General features: G+C 41.1%; 1 protein-coding gene across 4 annotated transcripts in view; it reads left to right on the plus strand.

The window, feature by feature from the left end:
• RORA (RAR related orphan receptor A) overlaps nucleotides 1-24940 on the plus strand; it is a 349216-nt gene that overhangs the window by 269543 nt on the left and 54733 nt on the right. The window contains exon 1 of one of the 4 annotated variants that reach the window (XM_071754916.1): nucleotides 9472-9932. The exons of 2 other annotated variants lie outside the window; for them this stretch is intronic. In XM_071754916.1, coding sequence (XP_071611017.1) covers nucleotides 9902-9932 — 31 coding nt within the window. In that variant the 5' untranslated portion in view covers nucleotides 9472-9901. Of the gene's footprint in view, nucleotides 1-9471; nucleotides 9933-24940 lie in introns of those variants that run through there. One more of the 4 variants, XM_071754915.1, reaches the window with a different exon arrangement.

The raw sequence follows: 24940 nt of genomic DNA on the forward strand, positions 1-24940 counted from the left end.
TCTTCTGGTTTCACCTCAGCAGTGGGCAGCCTGTCACTTTGTCTTTGATCAGTGAATTGTAGAGGTTCTTCTTGCTGCTATAATTCTGGTGATGACATAAAGAAACTTGACATACCTTGATCTTGTAAACCTTTTTCGTCTTTCACTTTTAACTTATATACCTATTCCCTATTTCTTTAGTCATTATTTCTCAAGTTTTGGGGGGCTTGACATGTATCTCATTTTTCATTGTATAACACAGCTCATGCACCTCTCGGTTTCACTTGACAATTACTCATCAGCCCCAGGTATTGCAGGACACTTGGCTCTTTTGTATGCAGTCCACAGAAGAACAGTGCTCCAACATACTGGATCAGTGCTGTTTGTGAGCAGCCCTGTTGGTGTGTGAAGGAGGCAAGATTTGGTCCACTATGTGTAGCATTATCTTACCCATAGCTGGCGTGCAGCTCTCCATGGGTGCTGTAATAGTAACAGGCTTGTTGAGCACATGGAAAGTTTAACAGCTCTGATGATATGCTTTAGCTGGAAATACAAATCAATTCCAGTTGCTCATGCTAGAGAGCAGATGAACGACTCTCTCAAAATAGCAAAAACACTATCTTGGGGAAGCAGTTTCCATTCATTAAAAAAAAAAAATAAAATACTCTGTCCTTCAGCTAAAAATTAATAGAATTATGGGAAGCAGCAGATACCTTCTACAATTATTTGACGCTTAAAAAAACCCAGCAGCACATATTGAAATTCAAGTGTCTCTGCTCACTGTAGCTTGTAAAGTACATGCTTTTGTGATACATTTGTTGGAACCTGAGTACAGATGTGCACAGAAGCTCAGCTGCCATGTGCTGGAGGTAACCTCCCCAGCTATAGCAGCCTTAGAGTAAAGATTAACAGTGTCTTAAATTAGCCTTGATTCTATTAGAAATGTCCCTCATATTTCATGCTCAGGAAAGGGATATGGGGAAAGAATGTCATAATGTTTCCCTGTTCTTTGACAAGCCTTTCAGTAGCCCTGTCAAAGATCCTTTAAAATTGAATTGAAATAATCAGAAGTGATGTGCCTGTGTGAAAAATGCTTGCGGATCCTTTTCTGTAAGATGGGTGTATACTAATGAGTTTTAAAGTATGAGTTTAAAATTATTCTTATCAATCAAGTGGTAGTAGCTCAGATTAAATTCCTAAGATAGAAAATAAGGTTTCTAAATCCTTTACCTCTTTTGCTTTCTAAATAGGATAAAAAATGCTGTCTCAAGCTAAATTAATACAAATGCAGTTTATAAAACCAGGTTTTATATGAAGCAATAGATTTTTACCTATAGGTGGTCTCTATATGCTCTGCTTTGTAATCAAATTCATCAGGTTACAATACTGCTCTCCCCCCTTTTAAAGTAAAAAATGGTACCATGCAGGTGTTCTCCTCTGAACTTGGTGATTATTAGTAACACAATGCTTTCACATAATTAGCTTCCTTTGTGAATGAATCTTCATCTTATTTTGATTCTGCTAAAGTCTAGAATCCTTCAACAGTGTCACTTTATCGTGCCTGATAATCAGAATTATGCAAAGGAATTATCTGTATGGATTTCATGCCCAGTAACTGTATCATCATTTATTTATCACTTTAAGTAGGCATGCAGTGTTTTGTCGGTTTGAAGTACAATAGTTGAGGCTGTATTGACTTCTGAAAATAGATCATTAAAGGTTTTGTTATCCTGAAAGCTGAAGCCTTAAAAGCCATAATCAGCTGCCATTTATTTTGCACTAACAGCATCAGTAGTAATGAATTTTCTATGATAATTTTAAGAATGTAATGGTGCTGTGGGGGTGGACATCTGGAGTGAAGGCTGCTGGAGTGGCGCTTAAGTTTCATTAGAACAATAGCATTTTATCTGTAAAAAACAGTCTGTGAGCTACTGTCAGAATACCAAGAGGTGAGAAATGGGAGAAATTAGCAGTAATCTGCCAGCACAAGATCAGAGGACTAGTCTTGCCAGTATTTCTTTTCTGGAGCTCAGTATTAATCTGAGGAGGAACTGGAGAAAATGCGATCAGCACAGCATTTACAGCCTGCCTATTAAGTTCTCTGCTGGAAAAGAGGAAGTCAGGCAGGCTTAGAAGCCTGTGTAAAAGCTGTGGCTTGAAAACTAATTCTGGAGAAGAGAACACAGAACTTCAGTTGTCTGAGAAAGCATGTGTAGTTCTAAGCTTGTATTTTGCATTGAGACACAGAGAATGTGCCAGATCTTAGAATTTTTCTCAAAATGGCACAAATACTCTCTAGTGCAAAGCTATGTAAATAATGTATGTGCTCACAGGAGCAGGAAATATGGTGCTGATCAGACAATGTCAGCTTAGATGAATCCTCTCCTGAAAGCTGTATTTTAAATGTAAGCAAGAAAACCATTATTGACATTTGGCACTGAAATGTTGATAGTAATAAAAAGAGTATTTCATAATGCAGAATCATTGCTTGGTTTGCTTGACTGGACAGATGCTTCTGTTTTCCATGAAAGAAAAATAATTTCATATTAGTTCTCTGAATGCCCAGCACAGCTTATTTGTCCCACTGAAGTTCACATTCTTAATCATGTTCTTAAAAATAGGTAAAATTAGCTTGCTGGTCTTGTATAGCAAGAGGGAGTTTTGACAGTAGGCATGACCTGAATCAGTTCAAAGGTTGGCACACTGTCAGCTTTGCTCAGGTTAATTTTGCTCAATCTGCAATGAGGTACAGGACAAACTCAATACACGAGGCATCCTCACCCTTACTCCTTAGCTCTGTACATGAGACTGCTTCAGTTGTTCTCTGGCAGCTATGACTTGGACATAGTTTCCAGAGTTTACAGGCAGAAGGGATGGCATTTTGTTTGTCTGCAGATGACAGCATGTGCCATAACCAGAGAGGAAATAAAAGTGCCCTAGGCACATGGAGTGCCAGAGGATCCACTGACATGTGTCCATATCATCTTGGCTGTTGAGCCCTTCTTCAGAAAAAGGCCAGAACACCGAAGTGTTCCTTCCTGACTCCTCAGCTGGCCAGACACACTTGTAAAGAATATTCTGAGAATGGAATCTGCCTTGCTTTGTGTCACATGCTGCTCACTACTATCAGTTCTCCCACCTTGACCATCCCTGATGATTCAAAAGAGGGCAGAAAGAGAAACATGAGGATTATAGTAATAGAACACACCACTATTTGATTAGGAAAAATACCATTATTTATCTCTCGTACATAACTGGCTGAAGACCTGAAGCAAGTGGTCAAATCAGTCATAAATCTGTGAGGGAGGCAAGGAGGCTTGGAGCATTCTCACTAGTTCTCATTTTCCTTACATCTGAGAATGCATGAAAATAGACCATCTCCGTGAGCACTACAAAATTCTTCAGATTCTTCTGTGCACTAAATTTTGGACCTAATAGCTTGTGAAACTGAGGTGTTGCCTGTTAACCTGCCTAAGAAGAGTACAGGCCAGAAGTTTTATGGACAGTTAGGGACTTTTCCAATGCTTAGGTATTTTACAGAAAGGGATCAAATCCCTTACAAAATTCTGTCCACTCTCAGCAGGCCTCCAAAAGGCACCTGCATCTGTATAGCTGACAGCCAGTATCTCTGTATTTAGGCATTTGTTTTGTCACCAAAACAGCAGGGTGTTCATTTATTAACTGAGCAACTTTGCAAGGGCTGTTTCTATGTGAAGCCCAAACATCAAGCTGATAAGGAGCAAAAGGACTGTGTGAATACTCGAAAGTACGTTGTGGTTATTTCACTACAACCAACATGATTTGGTCTGAATAGATTTAGAGGGAAAGGTGGTTCTTTGGAGAGCCTGTTTATGCCCCCTAATTATTATATTATGGTGATCCTTGAACAACAATGTAGCAATTGCTTCTTTAAGGATAACCATTATCTTGCTGGTTTGTGTGCTGTTGACAGTCATGTCAACAGTAGATTTTAGACCTCCATTCACTTTTCCCCATGAAAAGGGAGGTACTGAACAATACACTGCTAGTTTTTGGCAAGCAGTACTGGTTCACAAGTCAGATAAGTTTCTGCATAAAAACCAGCTTTTAAACAGCATTAGTGTTAGGACATAGTAGAAAGATTTGATCGTGTGTAATCTAAGGCAACTCCAAAACCATACGGATAGAGATGCCTCTGAGACTTGAACAGGATCTCAGCAGTGATCCATAATTCAATCCAAGTCAACATAACCCCACCTTACATGTAGAGAAAAGAGGGTTGCTCTACTGCTACTAAGTGCAGTTTGAGCTTTTTCTTTATAACCTTGTGATCTTTTCATAGACCCATTTGCAATTCGTGGCAGATGATTAATTGGCCACAATCTCATCTCTCTAATCACTTTCATTGCAAAGTGTACTGCTGTTACCTTACATTCTGAAAAGCAGAAATACGATATCCTTTCAAGGGATTCCAAGGTCAGAGGAAACTGGGTGACAATCCAGATGACTACATCTTTAAAACCTTTTACTGTCAACAGAATATCTAGCTGATAATAATGACTTTGGACTTACCTTTCATCCAGATGAACCCCAAAACTTTGTCAACTTGTACTTCATCTCACCAGGTGCAGAACTGTAGCAGCTGTTTGGCAAAGCACAGTAACCAGTTCAACAATTGTGGATAGCAGTGTGTTTAACTGGAAATAGTGGGGCAGTTTATAAAGTGGCTTAAGATCTATAGCAGCAGGCCCACACTGCACAAAAGCACACCTCCTCAGGAAGAATTTAGGAAGGCACTTTGTAGCAAAATGGTATGATTGCAGGGTCAGCATAGTAGCAGTTTTAAATAGATGTAAAAGAGGCAACTTAATGAGGACAACCTCGGATTGATCTTCGACAGTGTGCTACTTGGAGGGCTAGAAATAAATGAAGATTAAAATACCACTAAATCTAGAGGGGGAAATGTGTTAAGGAACAATAATTTTCTTTTTGTGGGTGTGTTGCATACACCAATTAGAAGCACCTTAAAAAATGCTTGTCAATAGGATGGAGAGGATTTGAAATGTTATTTAGAGCTGCAGTTTCCCTAAGCTTTATTTTAGATGTATTTGGTAAACAAGGCTGTTGTGACTGCTGCCTGTGTGTTTTCAGGTACATGATTATTGTTGTGTAAGAAGCCAAAATGCAACATTGCAGCTTTCCAGTGCTCGGAACCTGCTGTGCGTTTTAAACTCTCTTTTTACCTAGAGCTGCATCCTTAGTATGAGCTGCAAGCGGAACATTCCACCTGACTGGAACATTTGATTAGGTTGCAGTTGAAGGAAGGTTTTGCTTTCACTATCACCTGTTTTTTACTATTTACCTATTTACCTACTACCAGGTAGCTGCTCTCACCTTTTCTCGGCACTCCTCAGTGGAGTTACTAATGTGTTGATAAGAAATGAATTTGCATAAGTGTTAAAAGTAGTGAAAAATACTTGAACATTTCTAAATGTTACTGCTATCTGTTGAAATTGGTACAAGATTTCCTCATCTTCCTTCATTAAAAACATATGAAAATTTTAGAAAAACAATTAAAAATATGCTTGAATATGCTTGAACCATTTATTTAAAGTAATGGTTTAAGGCCTTTTTTAAAAGCAAACCCATGTATTTTTAACAAAGTGAAGAAGCTGCTTCTGCTAAAACTGCAAACATGTAGGCCCTGAACATTTATTGAAATGTTTGCATGTCATGTTTCTTTTCTAGTAAGTAAAGTTTTCATCTCTATGGGAGAATGCAGCATGCAGGCCTTTCCCTGCCAGAGGATTTGCATGCAGTTGAGAATGTGCCAGTGACAGAGCAGTGGGTAAATGCTGTACCTCATAGTGGTTTGACAACCTCAGCTTCATAACAACCCCATGTGGTTATACCTCCTTCAGACAGGGGGTTATTACATGAAACATTTTCTTCTTTTAAAAGCATTTATTCCTCTGGGCTATACAGGGGAGGAAGGTGGTGATTGCACCCTGTACTTATTATTTAAAAAATTAATTTTAGTGATAAGGAGTTGTCAAAATTCTTCCTGAATTAAGCCTAACCATCCAGCTTCACTTGGTCAAAAATGCAAAATATGACACAACAGTCTGCAGAAATACTTTCCCCTCATGTTCCAAGTTAGGACAACATAAACATCCTTCTTTAATTAGTTGCATTTAAACTACTTCTGTTTGGGTATGTCTTCAAAGAAGTAAATAGGAATAGTTATTGGTTCATCGTGGAAGCTGAATTTATTGTTTTGCTCAGTGGGTTTAAAAAGAGGTAAGAGGAGGAGAGTGTTTCATTGTTTTCTGTCTTGTGCTTAGGATACACAATTTAATACTGATTCCCCAATTACTGGTGCTAATAGCCATCATGGGTGTTCTCCCTTTCTTTTGTTAGCAAAAAACGCTGGGGTTTTTTTGTTTTGTTTTGTTTTGTTTTGTTTTGTTTTGTTTTGTTTAGCCTAGCAGGGGCTTAAAAGGTTGCTAGAAAGAGTCGTTTCCCTCCTATTGTTGCAGAGGCTTGTGGTAAGGCTAACAAGTTGAACATCTTTTATATAGATACAACACAGAACAGTACCTGGTAAGGCCACACAGTGTGCTAACATCATTTGTAAACCTGGCAGTCCAACATTTATAGTTCATGGATGATGGAGTGTGGTGAGAATTGAAGTTCACTCTGTAGCAGGCCCCAGCACTCCTGGCTTCCCTCCGGTTCTGCTGGGCCTTGGGCACGTCAAAGGCAGGCGAGGGTGCAACTGCTTTGGCCCTTCATGATCCGCTGTGACAGGGCAGGAGCACGGCTGGCACCCTGCGGGCAGCTTGGAGTCGTCACTACGGAGAGCCCTGAGGGGGAGGCTGGGCTGAGCCCTGAGGGGGAGACCATCCCAGGAGCTGCCATCCCGCCTGGAAATGCGGAGGCCCGCTTCCCCAAAATGGCCGCTGGGACAGGCAGCTGCAGGGCGGGCTGGGAACCTCCTGCCCTGGCACGCAGAGAAGTGGGAGTCGTGTGTGCTCCCTGCCACGGGAGCGGTGGCAACTTGGATGCTGAGCAGCAGGCCCAGCCATCCCCCTGGGACAGACTCCCATCTTCTCTGAAGAAAGGGTGTTGTGAAGGAGGAATGTGTGTGTGCTGTTGGCAGGGTTTGCTTTGCAGGCTGCAAAAACACGAAGATGTAGATTCAACACCTTTCAGGAGGTCTTTGGATGCAGAAATCGAGGAAATATTTACATGTAACCTGAGGTGTAGTTGCTTGCTCCTAAGAAGAGTACTCAGTCTTGTGGTGTTTTACAGGTATTTACCAAATGCTTACATACCAAGCACAGCAGACTAGAAATTTCTGGAAAACAGCATTGATGTAAGTCAAATGAAACCCTGTTGTACAAACCCATGAAAGCCGTTTCCTGTTGAGTGAGCCACAATGCTGAGCTGAGTATTATTTGACTGGTACTTTGTTTCGTCATTGATACGGTGCCTGAACTCGAGTGAGACTTTGTAGTATTGCAATAATTTGGTAAATTGGGAGAAAACGTTTTAAAGTCAATTTTCATAATGAGGTCAAACTAAGACAGAAAACTAAAGTGAGAATGGATGTGTTTATACATCCAGAAGTCAGCTAGCATATGGCTTCTGATGGGATACTGATAACAAATAATAGACTATTTTAAGTATGCTCTTCTCACTAAAAATGTCTCATGGCCAATCTTCCATAATTTTATTAAGTAACTATTGTAAGGCATTGTAAGAATGCAACATCTGTGATGCCTGCTTATTACTGAAGCCGTTTAGCACATCAGATGTCATTCCAGATAACGAGTTACATTTCAGTTGGACTGGAAACAAGTACAGATCAGTAATAATGTAATGCCATGTACCTTAAGGTTAAATGTCTGACAAGACAACTAGCGCTAATGGACTGTGACATTTTTCAGGCCATAGGTCTTACATTCCTTTCTGTGTCAGAGTGAAATGTTTACAACTAAGTCCACATTACAGTATATTAAGGCATCATTCTTTTGTGTGTGCTGCAAGTTTTACGATTGTATCTAAATTCCACAGCAGCAGCTGGTCCACAGGTAAAAGCAATATTTTCCAGATTCTGAAGAGCTCTCAGCAGCCCTGGCAGTGGTATTTGATTCAGTCCAGGCAGTCCTGTAAGGGTTCTGTTCAGTATGTCTCAACTTTAAAACATGTGCTGCTGGTAAAACTCCATTAACACAAATCCATCTGGGGCCAGATCTGCCACTGTAACTTTTCTGAGCAGTATTGCACTATACATGTAGTGCTATTGGTACAGCTGATTTAATCTAAGGATTAAAAAAACCCGGATCAAAACCTTTATGCCAAAGATATCTGCTAAGTTTACACTGCTGCACCAGATTAGCTCTTAGGTTGGTTTTGGGCTTTTTTAGTAAGGAAGATTTAAACATGGTTATATTTTGCATTAATGAGACTTGAATGACTAGACTGATAAATGGTAAGTACACCTGGGTAGCTTCTAATCATGTTTAAATAATATTCTGCATTAGGAACTCATTAAAGAAATAGGTAAGAATTAGCCATTAGGGGCTATTTAATAACATTGTTTCAGTGTCCTCATAAAGGTTCTCTCTAAATATAGGGCTTTGTTTAAGATATTAAGGTGTGTCCTCTGGTTTCTGTTCATCTATTTTTGCTGGGTTTATTTTCATTAAATGCCTGTATTTGTGATTAAATTATTATGAACTGTGATATTCTGACGCCTGGTAAATAATTTTTAATGCATTGATGCAATTCTGCAGTTTTATATTTTGTGGCACTCGCTTCCAGTGGCTAAAGCAGGAACTGAGAACAATGCGGGGTTTGTTCATACAGTTCTCACTTAAATACTGAGTTTGTGTCGGTATGTAGTGGGGTTTTTTTAATGGGTTGGATTTTTTACTGTGTTCTCTGCTGTCCCTCTGGGGTGGATACATGTGTATCAGTGATGCAAAACTTGATCTTGCATAGTGACAGGATAGTGGCAGCTGATGTGGTTGAGTCTATGAAAATAACTCCAGCAGCTGTATAACGCTTTGTAGATTCCAAGTAGGTCCTGAGAGAGTACGAGCCCATCAGCAGACAGATTTAAAATGTAAACGCTCTTGTCCTTGATCGTCAAGTCAACGACCATTAAGTGTATAGTCGTGTTATGCCAAGATGTAGCTTCAATAAGGTTATTTTTTTTATTTAGAACAACCTTTTTCTTCAGGGGGGGGGAAAAAAAAAAAAGGTTAACTTCACCGGGGAAAAGAAGGAGGCGAGATGGTTGGTGGTGCTGTGACTCGGCGCATCGGGTGTTTCAGAAGCGATGATCGTTATCGCCCGCTCAGTTACGCGTGTGGCTGCCAGGGCTGACACCGCAGCCCGGCCCCTCTCGAAGTCACCCGGTACCCGAACCCGAGTAACTGCGCGCCCGGCTTCCCGAGCGGCCGGCAGCAGCCGCCCCGGGCGGGTCGCGGGTCCGGAGCCGCTCGGCACCTGCCGCGCCCGCCGCCCCCTCCCTTCGCGCCGGGCCCCCGCTGGCAGCGGGCTGCGGCGGGCCCCGGGGCGGGGGCAGGAGCGCGGCGAGGCGGCAGCCGGCGGGGGCGGTGCCGCGGGCCGGGCTGTGCCGCGCCGGGCTCGCCCCGTGACCGACCGCCGCACCGCCCCTCGGCGGCGGCAGGGGAGGGCCGGAGCGAGCGGTGTAAACAGGGCGGGGGGCCGGGGCTGGCTTGATGTCAGCGGGTCACATGGAGCCTCATATGGGCCGGGGGATGGCGGCGCGGCGCGGCTCTCCGCTGGCAGGCGGCGGCGGCTGCTGCTGAGGCGGCGGCGGTTCACGCCGAGGGCCCGGCCCGGCCCGCCTCCCCTCCCCGCCTCCCTACCCACCGCGCTCCGCTCCCCGCCGCTTCGCCCCTGACAAATGATGTGTGTTGTGCTCGCCGCGATGAAAGGTAAGCGGGACCCGCGGGGAAGGGGCGAGCCCGGTCCGGGAGCGGCGGGGCCGGCTGGAGTTTCGGTGCTCAGCGGCCTCCCCTCTGCGTCTGCCGGTGCAACCGCTCGGCGTCCGGCTCATGCCCGGCGGCCTGCCGGAGCCCTGCGGCGCTGCCGGTGCCTACCCCCGCCCCGCCAGCCGGTGTGGGCACCCGGCCGGGCGGCCCCTGCAGCACGGAGGGGTTTTTAGGGACTCTGGCAGCGACGGAGGAGCACGGTCCGTCCCGTCAAGCGACGGGCAGCTCCCGGGACCGCCGCCGCGCTGGTTCGGTGCAGGCGGCCGCGCCGGGAGCGATAACCCCGCGGAGCCGCTGCACTTTACACTGTGGCGTACAGGGTAGAGGGTAAAGACTGTCTGCCAGCACGGCTTTTTGGAAGGAGAGGTTCTGATTAACGTGGCTGGAGTTGCATAAAGCGCAGTCGAGCTGTCTGATCTTCCCACAAATCCTCATAGAAAATACTTGCCATAAAATCTGTCTCTAGCAAAGGGAAAAAGAACGTGAAGCATCCTGTAGATATCTGATGAAGCTAAAATGCTGTCTTCAGAGATAGGTGCTCATTTTTAAAAGGCTGTGGGATAAAAGGAAAAATCAGAACTATTTAGTAATTTTATTTTTTAAACCTGAAGTTTTCTCTGCTTGCCGATCCGAGTCCTTTATGAGGGGCAATGTCAGGCTGAGGAGAGTCAAACGAAGTTTTTTGTGAGGAAGTAAAAGTTTAGCGGTAGGTTTTCAGTCTGCTACTTTTCCTAATAAAATTATGTCTACTGAAGAACTTCTCATTGCATAATTTTTTAAGTCAGAGTTGTATTCTGTTTAAAAAAATCTAAAAACAAGGACCATCTGATTTAAATATAATATTCTTTCATAGGAATATAAGGAGTATCACTCCTGACATTTTAATTTAATCCTCCCAGTAGAATAGTAAATCTGTACCCTTTGAAATATTTTCATATATTTTGTAGGTAAAGTTTCTCTTTACCAAAAAAGTAATTACGTGGAAAATAAGACTGAATCCTGCTTTAGCTAGAGACTGTTTCCCTTTTTTTTCCCCACTTTGCAAGAGCAGTAGGTATTAGCCAATAACACCATAGTGTTTGAAGCATGGTAATTTTCAATTACTAGGCTTCCTTTTCTTCTTGGAAAGAATCCTGTGTGAATAAAAAGAAAAGCACAATATTCATTAATCATTAGCCATGCTGAATGTATTTGGCAAGAAAATGTAATTAGGTTGATTCAAATACTTGCCTCTGTAACAAAAGGAAACGCATTTTTTAAGTGTGAAGTACATGGATATTTTAGCAGTTCCGTAAAATTCTATGTATTCTGATAAGACAGTTTTTCAGTATATCACTCATAAGCCTGCTAGAACCATGAAATCAAATAAACAAAATTTGAAAAAAGGAAAGTACAGAAATTTTTAAAATGGGGGGGTGGGTGGGTGTAATTGTTTTGTATACTTCTGGACAGAGACTGAAGGTTGTGTTGTAGAAGAGCAGGCAGATGATTTTCAGCAACTCAACAGTGAAAATTTTTTTGTTACTCTGTTGGGAGTTTCATTTAAATGAATTTCTCCACTGATGTAAAATCTTGGTGAAGCCTAGATTTGGGGTTTTAAAGTGTAATGTCTAATGGCTTTATTATGAAAATATTTAGATCTTTATACATTTTACAGAGGGCTTCTACGGTACATTTCATTCATGTTTCATACTATATAGTTTCCTAGTGCATTGAAAAACTTTCTTGGCTTCTTGTTCTTTCTCTAATTTGCTGGAGATGGTTCAGCTGGAGGAAACGTGTTGTTGTTTGTCTTAAAGTGACCTCTGACTGCCACGAAATAATAGATCCACAATCCTATATTATGATTTGAGAGAAGTAGACCAGTAGCGTGGGGAGTGCAGCTTTATATAAGCTCAAAGGCTCAAGGGAAAAATTTAAATGTGTAGGTGAACATTTATTTATTCTCTCTGTATTGGTGTTTTGGGGGCCTCCTGATCTTTTACAGTTCTGAAGTTTAAGTGCAGAAAATTATGGTCTGCGGGGAGAATATGGGGTGTTGCGAATTTTCATGTTGGATTGTGGGGTTTTTTAAGTGAAAAAAGAACAGTATTCCTGTCCTGTTGTTCATGTAGTCCAAACTGATACCGTGGAAAGTAAATTTGTGGGTCGTTTTCTTTCTCATGCAACATAATGTTTAGGGAAATGTGCCTTGTTTCTTTTTGAAAGTCCTCATACTTCGAGAGTATATACAGATTTGAATGAGGAACGATTTTGGGCAGCTGTCAGCCCATCAGTAGCTGTGCTAGTATGCTTGAAGAGCTGGGAAACAGACTAGTCCAGTGAAGAGGCTGAAGATGTTCTTAAGACAGACTGCGTGATATGAAATGTATGTAGCTTTCTGGTTTCAAGCAGAGGAGAAAGAAGGGTTTTTTCCTATGTATTTCTAAGAAAATAGGTAGTGGTGAAATGTCAAAGACTGAGTAAGTATTTTGTAGATTATTGAGCTTTTAGAAATTATTTATCAACTGTTGCAAGCCTGTGTAGAGGATTCCAGAAGCCTTGCTGTTGTAGTTTATAATATATACAGGCCAGTAACCAGCTGGTGGCTTTAAGGGAGAGTGCAACTTTACGTGCTTACCAGTAAAAGTTTGCAAAGAAATCAGATAATTTTGCTAGCATATTCGTTGGTTAAGATCTTATTCCTGTGAGTATTCACTGGCAGAAGCTTCAAGGTTGACTGCAAGGAGAATAGTAAGTACTAAGTGTGATGAATTGGTGAGCAAATACTCTGCACTGGAGTAGAAACACAAACTCAGTTGTCATGCCAGTACATAGCTGGAGGTGAGCCTGAGACAGAGGGAGCTCAATTCAGAAGTGTAGTATTTTACCAATTTTGGGTACCTACTTTGTAGAGAGACAGTGGTGAATCAGTCCAGGTGTTGGTGAGATCTGAAGTACTTCCCTTGTACTGTTGTCAGGCCTAGACAGAAAGGTTTTGTCTACTGATGAGTTTATAAAGTATGAAATACTTTACTAGCAATAGTTCTACTCTATTTCCTATGCACAGTTCTAGCTAGAGATTTGTGGGAAAGTAGATGTAAATTTCTTAGGCTTTTTCTACCAGATGTCTTTGCTGTTAAGATAGAGTTTGACTTATTAATCCTGACTTCTGCTTTGTGTTCATCAACATAGCTGAATCTGTTGCTGTTGTGTGGGGGATAAAACAGATGAGTAGAATTAATTGTTACTTGGTTGTAAAGAGAAATTGTTTGACTTTGGGAGTCTGTGCTTGGTTCACTGGATTTATAACTAGTTTCCTAACTAACACTATTTCTCAATGAAAATCTGGTAATTTAAAAATACCTCTTTAAGCAAATAGACCCTTTTGGTTTCCATATTAGTGGACATGATTTTTGGATCCTACAGTATTTTTTGTGACTACTCAAGCTGCAGCCGGGCAGAGGAGCCGGGTTTCCCTCACTGCCTGGCGGTAGCGCTGAAGGGAGCCTGTGTTATTTGCAGTGACCACCATGCTTCAGCCTAGGCAGTGCCAGGTTGCTCAGAGGCTGGGAGTCTGGGAATTTATGCAGTCCTGCTTGCTGTGGGTGAGCTTTTCTGAGCCTGTCAAGCCTGACCTTTTGACGTGTTTTTTGTCATGTAGCTTGGCACCAACCTCCCAGCATGCTGGTAATTACTCTGTGTTTTCCAGCAGTGAACAACTGCCTTTGGAAAAATATCTTACCATAGGTTTTAAAAAAAGTTGCTTCACAAATTGAGGTATGTTTAAATTTGCCTTCACTGTGGCAGTATTGAAAGTTAAATCCAATTTAGCAAATACCCTGGTACAGAACTTCTGTTGACTAAATATTAACAGAATCTGGCCTTTGGAATTGCTAGCTGAGAGGCTGCTTTCTTGCTGCTTTAATTTCATACAACTGATCTGAATGACTTACTTGTACCGAAGACATCAGTTGCATCACATAAGCCGGGTAAGATTGGTTTGAGGTTTATTGCTGAAATGTACTTTTCAGGCCCCTTGAAAGACTCTCAAGATTTGCATGTAGAAGAAGAGGAAATCTGCCTTTATGTCTCACTCTGTGATAATCAAAGGCAGTTGCATGCTCTGTACCAGTCTCAGGTGGGGACACTCTTTTTCTTGTATGGAAAAACTGTACGTCCTGTTTAAGTCAGTGAAAAGTGTGGGTGCTGAACATCTCACAAACTCTTGTAATTTATGTGCAGCTCTTACCCAGTTAAAATGGGGAGCGTGTTCCATCTGGCTGGCAATACAATTTTAAAAATAATTCAAGGATAATTATGAATAACCGGGGCAAAACTGAAATGGGTCTGTGGGCACCACACAAGGACTTTTGTAACTTTAAAAACCAAACCAAACGAAACCCAATATTTTAATGGATGGGGCTGTAGAGCTGGGTAGCTAGGCATCACTAGTGTTTGGTGTGTGGGCTCTGCACAAACACAAAATGTCATCACATTTTATCCAGTGACATGACATGGGGGATGGAGGGAGATGGCAGCTGGTTCAGTGTGTGATGCAGGGTAATAGCCTGCAGCTTTGCAGCCTAGCTCTGCAGTGGGGAGTTGTATGTTTGTATTGGCATTTATTAGTTGGGGGAGTAGCGTCTAGAGGCCTCTCTCAAGAACTGAGTTCTCTTTATATCGAATACTTGCCCAATATGTGTGAAAAAGACTAATTTCTTTACTCATTCCCCATTATAGGTAGCTTTGCACATCTGGTTTGATTTTTTTTTTTTTTTTTTAAGGATGATAGAACGCTCAAATTTTAACGTTTAAGGATTTAAAACCTTGCTTGATTCTCTTTCCTAAAGTACAGTATAGAAATAATTGCTATCGGGTGCTGATTACTGGCAGAGTTGTTAGTATTTCATCTTCACTACACAGCAGAACTCCAAATTGCTGTATGTTTCTAAACTATGGATGCTAAATCAAAACTGTCAAATCTTTGTGTCTCTCGTGAGTAGATACATGAAACTTTGACTTTGCAATTCTCTATCTAGTATTAGAGCAATATGAGATGCAGCATGTTCTTTTCTTTTTGCTTTGCTTTCCCATGAGATAAGTCTTAGTAGTCTGCAAAATAACTGCATATGACAAGAATTAGTTATTACAGTCAGACTTGATACATTTTAGAATGTTACTGTTTTTTCCTATGCAATGAGAGAAAAAATGAAACATTCACCCTTCCTGTGTTTTGTAATTTGCAATTACAGCTGGTAACTCCTGAGATCAAGCAAGCAGTAGTTCTCTCCTTTTGTGAATTGTCTTTTCCTTGAGGACTGATATCTAAGGGATATGCACGTAACTAATGGTGCAAAAACTGTCTTCTAAACCTCCCATTCCTTTTTGAACATCAGCTTTTTCTGCTTTTCCCAATAAACATTAGCAGGGGAGGATTCTGCCCTTCAAGAATAGCTGTGTTATAAGAAAAAAGGCGAGTCTGTACAGTGCAGGCCTCTCTGCTTGTTGAATGAAAAAAAACCCCAAACAAACCAAACCATGAACTGAAAAGTTGAAGTAGAAAGCCTTGTCAGGCAATCTGGCAGACTGGACTTTGTTCTTCTCTTCCATACTCATGTAAATGGAGCGGAGCATTGCTTGTGGTTATCAGTCTTCAGGTTTTTTTGCCATTCTTCTTGCTAGAGGCAGTTAGGCCAAAAAGTTCTGCACAATACAGGTTGGCAAACTCGGTGAAGTTTCAGGCTGGTTCGCAGTTGCCTGCACCTTATGTTGGGAACAGCAGGGAGTGACTCAGGGCAGCAGTGACTCACGGGGTGTCGTGCTGTTCCCCTCTTCAGAGTGGGGGTTTGCTGCAGAATGGAGCTTGCTGGCAGACTTGGGGCAGTTGGTGCTCTGGAGAGAGCCCCGTGCCTCCCCAGTGCTCTGTGCTGAGGTGATTGCCTGCACAGGTTTCACATACATTCTCATTTGCTTGGGAAAATGCAATTAAATTACTATTTGCTTTTCTTTTCCTTTTGATGTCAGGGGAAGGTGAAGCCTTCATATTGGCAGGAGCAAGTGGGTATCTGGGGAAGTCTCCATCCCCTAATGTGAATGTTAGGGTGTCTTTCTTGCATCCCAGGCCTGCTTGCTTTTGCCTGTGCTGTCCTTTCAGAGGCACTGAGCTGAAGCTGTTATTAGCTATGGAGCTGCCGTCTGAGATAGCTCATGTTCCCTGTGCTCTGGGTGCAGCCTAATGGGAATAGCTAACATTTAAAGCTCTGAAAAGTGCAAGGCTACCCTGGAAGAAATCTTGGGGTTCCAAAGCAGTGTTGGGAGCAGGATAGGATGCTGCCCTGGCCATCAGATGCAGCCCATCTGATCACTTCCATTTGTGAATGCAGCTGTGTGCAGTTTGTGAACCTGTGGTGGTCAGCAGCACCCACTGCTGCTGCCCTTCAGCGTACGGTCTGGTTCCACAGCACTTAAGCAGTTGACTTCAGTAAGGTCACCCTTTTACTGTATTTTTTGTTTTCTTTCCTATGGGGGGGAGAGTGATGCAGGACCCAGAGCCTGTGGCTGTTCTGTTTGTGCGATTCCAGCCTTTGAGCCTTTTGTCATGTTATGTGCATAGCCATCTGGCCTAAAATCAATGTCGGGAGAGGTATAATCATCCCAGCTTTCATTTTAAGAGCATTTATCTCAAAGCTTAATTAAAGCTACTTGGATGTAAATAAGTCTAACCTCTTCACTTCTGAACAATGCAAATGGAATAGTCAGCATACTTATAGGGTATCAGCCATGTAATTATTGTGTAATGTCTGTCTTCTTTGAAATACTGTGCTATTTATTGCCATTGAATCCTGGGACAAGGTGCTTCATAAAACCAACTGCATGACTCTTTATTTATTCACTTTAGAAGAAGTTGATCATTCTCAAACGAGGGGGTGGAAAAGTGACATTAAATCTTTATATAGACAGATGCACTGTGACAAAAGGTTTGTCAAAGTGTTCGGGCTGAAGTGGCTATAAACTGAAGTTTTGTCTTGACAGAGGAAGTACCATGAGCCATGTTCTTGTGAGCCAGTGTTGCTATTCCCTGGCTCTAGGTGCTGCTTGCCAGAGGTGCTGTGGCACATGGCCTGGCGCTGGGTCTTCTACCACCTCTGCTCACACCTGGTACATGAAGAATACTTTCTGCACTGTTGCCCAAAAATAAGGAAGAGGTCCTGTCACTGTTTGCAATTGATGTTTTCTGCAATATGCTGCTCTTTTAGTGTTACTGAAGTCTTAAAAACTTGTTGTATTTGCTGTCATTTGTTCACTACCCAAAATGGAAACCTAGGGATGGGTGCACCATGGCCATGGTTTCTGCTTCAAGCTCTTGTAGATACCCAGAGCTGTTGTACTGGGTTCGCCAGAGCTGTACAAGTGAGGTAGGGTGATGTTTTGAACTGCTTTAGTTAAGTAATATTTATGTGTGTTTATGAGTGGTGTGCATGTGAAATGGAAGTTGAAAGTCAAAGTTATTTCAGCTGATTTTTGACAGAATAGTATTAGTTTTAAACCATAGTTTTAGAATAGATGAATTGGAGCAGTGGGAATAAGCCTGAACACAGACCCTCAGGTTTTCAGTTCTCCACCACAGTTCGAAAGGGGACAGGACTGTGCTTGGACATGTGTTGGGTTACTGAATTTCTGCTGCTTTCTCTAAAACACTGGAAAAGTTGAGATTGGCAGGCTTTTCTTTTATCCAAGTATCATTTGCTGTTTAAGACCTAATAGAATTTACATGATCCTATTAGAAATCAAGTTCTCACTGTGTGTGACACTTAATTCACACCTCTTGTGAGCCTGCCATGGATCTTAGGAGTTCATACTGTGCCATGGGGTAAGCATGCCTAAAACTTAACATGAGCTGATGTTTACCTGACTGTCAATTCTGAGAAAAGCAGCATTCTTCTGACCAGCCCACTTTGCTTGGCCCTGTGTCTAATAGGACATGACTGGAAGTGTCATTTATGTTCTTCTCACCCTAAAAAGAGGTTAAATTCTCTCTAAGCCCCAGATGCTCTTTGCCTCAAGCCCTTAGATTAGGCAGAGTGTAGGAAGCTGGTAAAAAATGATCCCTGGTCAAGAGAATGTTTGGAGCTTCCTTTCTGTATATAGGCATTTGCATGTGTTAATTCTGACTTAAATTTGAATGGTATAAATTGCTCTGCTGGTTGATAGGAGCAGCAGTAGCTGATGTCTTCCTGTATTAACTGTAATGTGACTCATAGTGGTTGCATTTTTCCATTCAGCTAAATTAATTAGCTCATCTTTGATTTGGCAGAGTAGTTATTGTGGGAAAACACACATTTTCTAAAAAATGTTTAGTGATGGCTTCAAGCTCAATTTGGGAATTAATAAGCCCATCTTTTGCACTGTAGAAAACTGCTTGTCGTAGATTGCCGCTGCTTTCCCCTCCTTGGACTTGGGCCCTCTAGTTTACTGTAGAAAGGTTTGCATGCTGGGTGTTCTATTACTAACAAGTTTTGGAGGATATAAGTGAAACTCATTTGGCAATAGGCCTCACACATCAGACTGGAGTGCTCCAGCCTTTTGGAAGTTTTCAACTATTGCTGCAGGGTCACTTCTCTGCCACGCAGAGAGGGGCAGATTTTTAGTGATCATCTGGAGTAGCTGAGCATATGCTCAGTGTTGTTTTCCTTCAAAGAGACTCTCCCTGCAATTGTTGTATTGACACAGATGTATTGTGCTAGACTTTGGGTTGAGTTTTTCTTGTACTGTGGGTGCATTATTGAATTAAAGTAAGTATTTGCTTAAAAAGTGAGAACATAAAGATGTTTATAAATGCTGGATGGACTCTTGTATCAGCAGATAATAAAAAAACCAGACAGGTTAATTAAAGAGCTAGAGATGTTTCATTTGAGAAAACTCGTATACATAGGCGCCTTTTAAATGGCTGAGGAAAACAGGCTCAGAGCATTATTTCCTTCCCCAGATGCTCCTGGTGATAGCAGGAGGAGCAGCAGTGGTTGGCAGTGCCTCTGGCAGCCAGCAGGGCTGGTGCTGTGGTGTAGGGGCTGGAACAGGGCCATCGGACAGAGCTGAATAAGGGAATTGCTTTTTCCTATTGTTCCTGACAAGGAGGAGCAGAATTCTCCTGCTTTCTGCACTGATGGAAATTCTGTCTGAAACCTCTAGTTAACAGGAGCATCCTTGCCTTTTCTTAGTGTATTATTTTACTGCACATGATAGAATCTGGTTGAGCACTGAGGACTAACTTTTGCCTGGACCTGAAAAGGTGCTTAAATGTTATGTTTCCAGTATTGCTACGGCTGGCTTTATTCAACCAGACTTCTTAAGAAAATCTACCTGTATCTCTGGAAATAGTTTAGTGATTATGTGCCAGAAAGGAGAGTGCAGCACCTGGCTACCTGGCATGGCTAGTGCTAGAATGCTTCCTCCTTTGAATACATCCAGCTCTCAACACAAGCTTTTTTGTTCCTGAGCTGCTAGATATTTTTGAAAAAGAGGAATCAGTATCTCTAACACATTTATTTCATTTCAGATTCTCTTTTCTGTCTCAATGAAAATGAATAATGTGGTTTCATCCCTGTAGAATTTTAACTTTAAATCAGTGTTCCAAGTAGTGCCTTTCTGAGGCTGTTGATGTGTCTTTAAACTAGATGGCTTGGTGACAGACATCAGTAGCAGTTCTGATTTTGTTTTGGTAACCTAGAGCTTAGTATGGGGAAACGTTCTCTCCTTACTGTCACTGTTCCAAAATATTCTGATATTCTTCTGCTCTTTTCCCTCTCAGCCACAGTGTTTATCTTACAGAAGGGAAAAATAAGTGAATGTAAAAGTCACTGTAAAGCAGAGACCTTTTGAATGGCAAAACCTCACTCCAACAAATTTCTGCTCCTAGGGTTGATTGAAAAGCCCCTGTGAATATTCTTCAGAATGGAAACTTCTGTATGTCTCACACTGGCATCTCTAGCATGTACTGGTAGTAAATTTGCACTTTATAACACGTTTATTCCTGCCAATGTTGATGTTTTGTCACAGAAGTAACTAACTAGGTAATTTAATTTGCTTTGGTATTGTCAGCCTAAAATTTCTGTATACACTTCACATTATGAAAAGCTGTAGTGCAAATGCTGCCACTGATTCTGGAAGTCCCTGAACTTTAGGCTGCTGGAGAGGCTCTGCTGCGTGCTTGCCTTGGCTTTACATTGGCTTTCTCAGTGCAACTACTCCCGGCCACTGCTGGAGTCCAGGCCCCGGCCTGAAGTGTCTAAAAGCAACCGAGGAAGTGCATATTTGACTAGGTAATTATACTTTATGTTAAATACATTCAGATACATTAGTTAATGTTTGTATTAATTTGCAATACTTGAAAAACCTGATCGGATCCTGTTTTTTAATCAAGTTATCATTCTAGAAGAGTAACACAGTTCTTGTGGAAATTCTGAAAACAAGTTAGTAAGAAATCTGACTCACAAAGCAAGTGCCTCATAAAATTTGAATGTTTAGAAGGCAAAATGACTGGCAGCTGCTCTTGTAAGCACGCTAGTTGCAATAAAGTATGAAAGTTCAACATCAAAGAGATCACCGCTTAGTCTGTGGCATATTTGTACATCAAAGAACAAATACAGGACAAAAGGAGCTGTATAGAGATACAGTTCAGCCTTGCAGACAGGTCCCTGTGGAATGGTAGAGAGAGCTGCTTTCATAATGTGGAAATTATCTCTGGCACGTCTTCATTTCTGATTTAGGGAATAGGTAAGATTAAGAACTAAAAGCAGTGTCTCGGAATAGAGTCTTGCCAACATGCTGGGTAAGAGTGTCTGAGCTTATGTGATGTCAGCAGAGCTGTTTGTGTGTGCAAACGTGCAAGTGTATAAACATGGGTGAGGGATATCCCAAGTATGTGTGCAGCACTGCTGTGTCACTGGCAAAAGGTACATAAAAGGTACATAAAAAGCGTAAGTGAAAGCTAAATGTCTACTATTTGGATTATTTTTTAATATTACCATATAATACTAATTTTTTAATATTACCGTATCAGGTTGCCCTAAGAGACTGTGAAGTCTCCATTATTTCAAGGTACTAAAACCTCAACTTGACACAACCTTGAGCTGTAGCTGACCTTGCTTTGAATGGGGGCTGCACCAAGCAATCTCCACGTGTGCCTTCCAACATCCACTTTTCTGTGATTCTGTGAGAATTAACCCCTTTATGGAATTAACCCCTTTATCTACTTACATTTTTAGTTACGATTTGTCCTAATAAAATATAGAATTTCACAAAAAATGTGAGCAGCTCGAGCAAGCAGAAGTCCACCAAGCTCATTTTTTTAACTGCTTTTTTAGTGTAGAAGCTGGTTGTGTTTTTGCTGATTTGGACTTCTGGTAGTTTGTTGTGGTCTGGGTTTGTTTATTTGTTATTCTTTTAATACTGAGTTCTCCCTTAAATTAATGAGAAAGTTTGTCTATGTCTGTCTTAGAACTAAGGAAAAGTAATCTTGGGTTTCTAGAGCACGTTTACTTTCAGAACAAGGCTGGGCAAGAGAAATTGATCACGTAAGATTGCTGGGTTTCTCCAGACCAATTGGTAGCAGCATGGAGACTTTGCTATTAATTTTGAATGTACCTGTTTTAATATTAAAATACAAAGTAGGTCACATTAGTTCTTCAGTTCCAATCTTTCTTCTTTCATTTGTATTTGTCTGTAAGTGCTAACTGCTTATGTGGTATTTTAAAATGTTAATCATAAAATCCAGACTAAATATGAATTCTCCAAAGTTCCAGTTTGCTTGGCTCAACAATTTTAATGCCCATTTCACCTTTAGTGGAGATGGTATCGTCAGCAGACTCTTATTTCTTTTATTGCAGAACTAAAAATAGTTACAATCTCATGGAATCATTAAGAAATACAAAGGGTTTCTGTTAAAAACCCTAGAGAAACCTTATTAGGCAAACTACTGTATAATTAATTGATGTGCTGCTACACTTAGAGAAGTTGTGCATCAATAAACAGAAGTCAGAATGTAAGAGGCCAAGAAGAACTGCTGGGAATTGTGAGAAGACATCAAGGCTTGGAAATAACAATTTGCACACCTCGGGAGAGAGCAGTATTTGCATTTTGTGAAAGGACAGGAAGCTCAAGCTTCAAGACCAGGGCAGGGGGAACTGTGAAGGTTCAGCATTGGGCTTAGTACTTTCTTTTGCCAATGGAGCAGCTGTGAAGACCTTTGATATTCCTGGTCACAATATCCCCTGCCACCTTCAAGCTTATGTTCTGATACTTCCCTAGGCGATATTATTTTATTTTTAAAACAGTGTCAGCTTAAGTGTTGTTAAAATGTTCCTTCTGTTAATGCAGTGCTTTAAATACATTCTTTCTAATAATTGTTGTTGTTTGAGATATGAAACAGATAAGTAATTTGTACCATTGTTTGCTTTGTTTGCTTTGAGACCCAGCAATAATTGCCAGCAAGTAGTCCGTAATTATATCTTTGGAAAAGTTAGTCTTCTATAACCCTGCTGTGCAGAGATCAGGGGGGATGTGATGATATGTGAATGAATTACTCTTCCAAAAATACAGTTAAACTTGAATCAAATCCTTTGCTGCTACCCCACTGCCATAGTGCTACCTGGAGAAAGAATTCTTTCTGCAATGTACTGCAACAAGTCCCTGTGGCTAAGGACGAAAAGGGAGCCACTACCAAGAGCTTTTGGCACTTTGGAAACATGAATTCTTAGCAGCTGGAGGGATAGTAAGCCAGGGGAAAGATATTAATATTTTTCTGTTTAGAGAAAAATACAGCATAGCTATTTTGAAGGAGGCTATTTCTCTATCTGTTGCCTCACCCTCTTGATGGGGAGAAATGAGCTGTGCTTTAGAGCTTTACCAACTAAGTGGCTTTACCTGCATCTTGCAACATGCTCGAGTCCTTCTAATAACACTGCTCACTTCTTCACACAAGGGCATTGGGGAGATTTGGGGATGCTCGACCTGCTTAAATCAAGCCTTTGCTTGAGAAATTATAATAATTGGTTGTAAACAGTGACCATTGCTCTCAAATAAATGTGATGGCTGTGTGTGTACCTTGCTGTAACAGCAGACGTGTTTGTACTGTGCTATTAAAAGAAGGTGGAGGTTTCTTCATTTGAGTATGTCAAGTCCTGGCCTGCTAGCTGGCATAGAAGTTGTTTGGAAGAGACAAGAACTTTACATTTTAGAAAGACTAATCAAATGAATTCAATTTATATGCTAAGTTGAAGGGACTTTTGAAAGCATTTACTTTTGAATTGGAAAAAAAAGAAAACAAAACAAAACAGAAAGCACAGCTAAGTCTCTAGAGACTTTTTTTCCCACCTTTAAAACACCTGAACTGCCAAGTTAATAGCTTGTTAATTCAGAGAGAGAAAGCGAGCATATGTGCTGCACAGGGAGAGTTGCCAGCAACTTGTAAAATCAGAATCCCAAAATGAAATCCTTCAGTACTTCTTTTTTCTCCACATTGAATTGAATTGAAAATTTGTTTAGGGAAGTGCCGACAAAAAGATCATGTGGGGTTGTGTAGCTTAACTTCTTGTCTTGGCTTATTGCCCCATTATTAGCAGTTTGGTAACTATGCTACATTCAGGTTTTGTATTAGCAGTGGGTGGGATCTCTTTGTGAAGGAATATTCTGAATGGGCAACATGCACAGATGTCCAGCTTGTCTCCTTGGAGCCTGAAGTTAAAAGTTCTAGGAGCACATCCAAAGCTGGCATTAAGCTGTGTGTCTCACATGAGAAGCACTGCTGTGCACTAGCTAAAGAATTATTTCTAAATTTGAGTAAGTTTTTGTTAGCCAAGCATATTTTCATTCATGGAAGTTTCACAGTTTTTGAGGACTCTTATCTACTTCTAGTGTAAAAGCACCTTAATAATTGAAATTACATAGCATGACTTCAAACGTAAGCACCAAATATAATGTGGGAGAATTGAATTTAACTATAATTAATTCCAGATTTCAGAAAATGCTTTCCAAGTTGTATTAAGCTGGATACCAAAATGGTTATCACTTTGGAAAATGTTCCAAGGCTCCAAGCATCTCAGTTAAGTGTCTATTTCACAAAAGACACTTTGATCCAGCTATCTAAGAGATTTATCCAAGGAGACAAAACCCAGATTGCTTGCTGCTAATCTGGTGCTTTATAAACAAGATTTCAATTTTTATTCTCTTGTTTTTCAAAAATTCAAGCAGATACGGAATGCGATGGTTTCTTCCCATAATTAAGCCACTGTAAACAGTGTCAGTAGAGAAAGCAGTCTTGAGATTCATTTTAAGTACACACTGTTTTTTCCTTTTGAAAACAACATAACGTCCCAAGCAATCTGAATGCTCATAAATCGTGTTAGCAGAATGGGAGAAATTTTTCCGAACCTACTCTCCGTTAGGTTTTACATTTCTCCTCAAAGCTATCTAAAGAAGGAAGTTTTCCTTTAGCTTGTTTCATCACAGGCTGCCCTAAGGTCAGTATTGGGTTCTCTTTCTCTTTCTCTCTGGATCAGCAGAGTTGCTTGTGTGCAAGTTCCTGTCACCAAGTGTAGTCCAGCTGAGCTGCTGCTGTACCATACCTTTCCCTTAACATTCCAGAAGCACTCTTCCCAATAAGAACTCTTATGGACCAGTAAGGAAATCAGGTGTCTCAGTGAAGTTGTGCTTATTACTGCTATTCAAAATTATGTTCTCTTTTTGCTGAGATTGGGTGTTTCAACAACCTCGTCGAAAAGAATTTAACATGACCTGGAAAAATAAAAAGCAACCCATTAAAAAAGGAAACATAAAAGTTGAGTGTAAATACTGTGGTGTTTTTCAGGAAGGATAGCACGTAGTAATAAAAATCGAGAAGAAATGGGAGGACTGTATGCTTTTAAATAGCTGTAGCACTGAAGGAGTGAAAACAAGCATTTATTTATATACCT

This window comes from Heliangelus exortis, chromosome 11, assembly GCF_036169615.1.
Source record: "Heliangelus exortis chromosome 11, bHelExo1.hap1, whole genome shotgun sequence".
In the NCBI taxonomy this organism is placed as follows: domain Eukaryota; kingdom Metazoa; phylum Chordata; class Aves; order Apodiformes; family Trochilidae; genus Heliangelus; species Heliangelus exortis.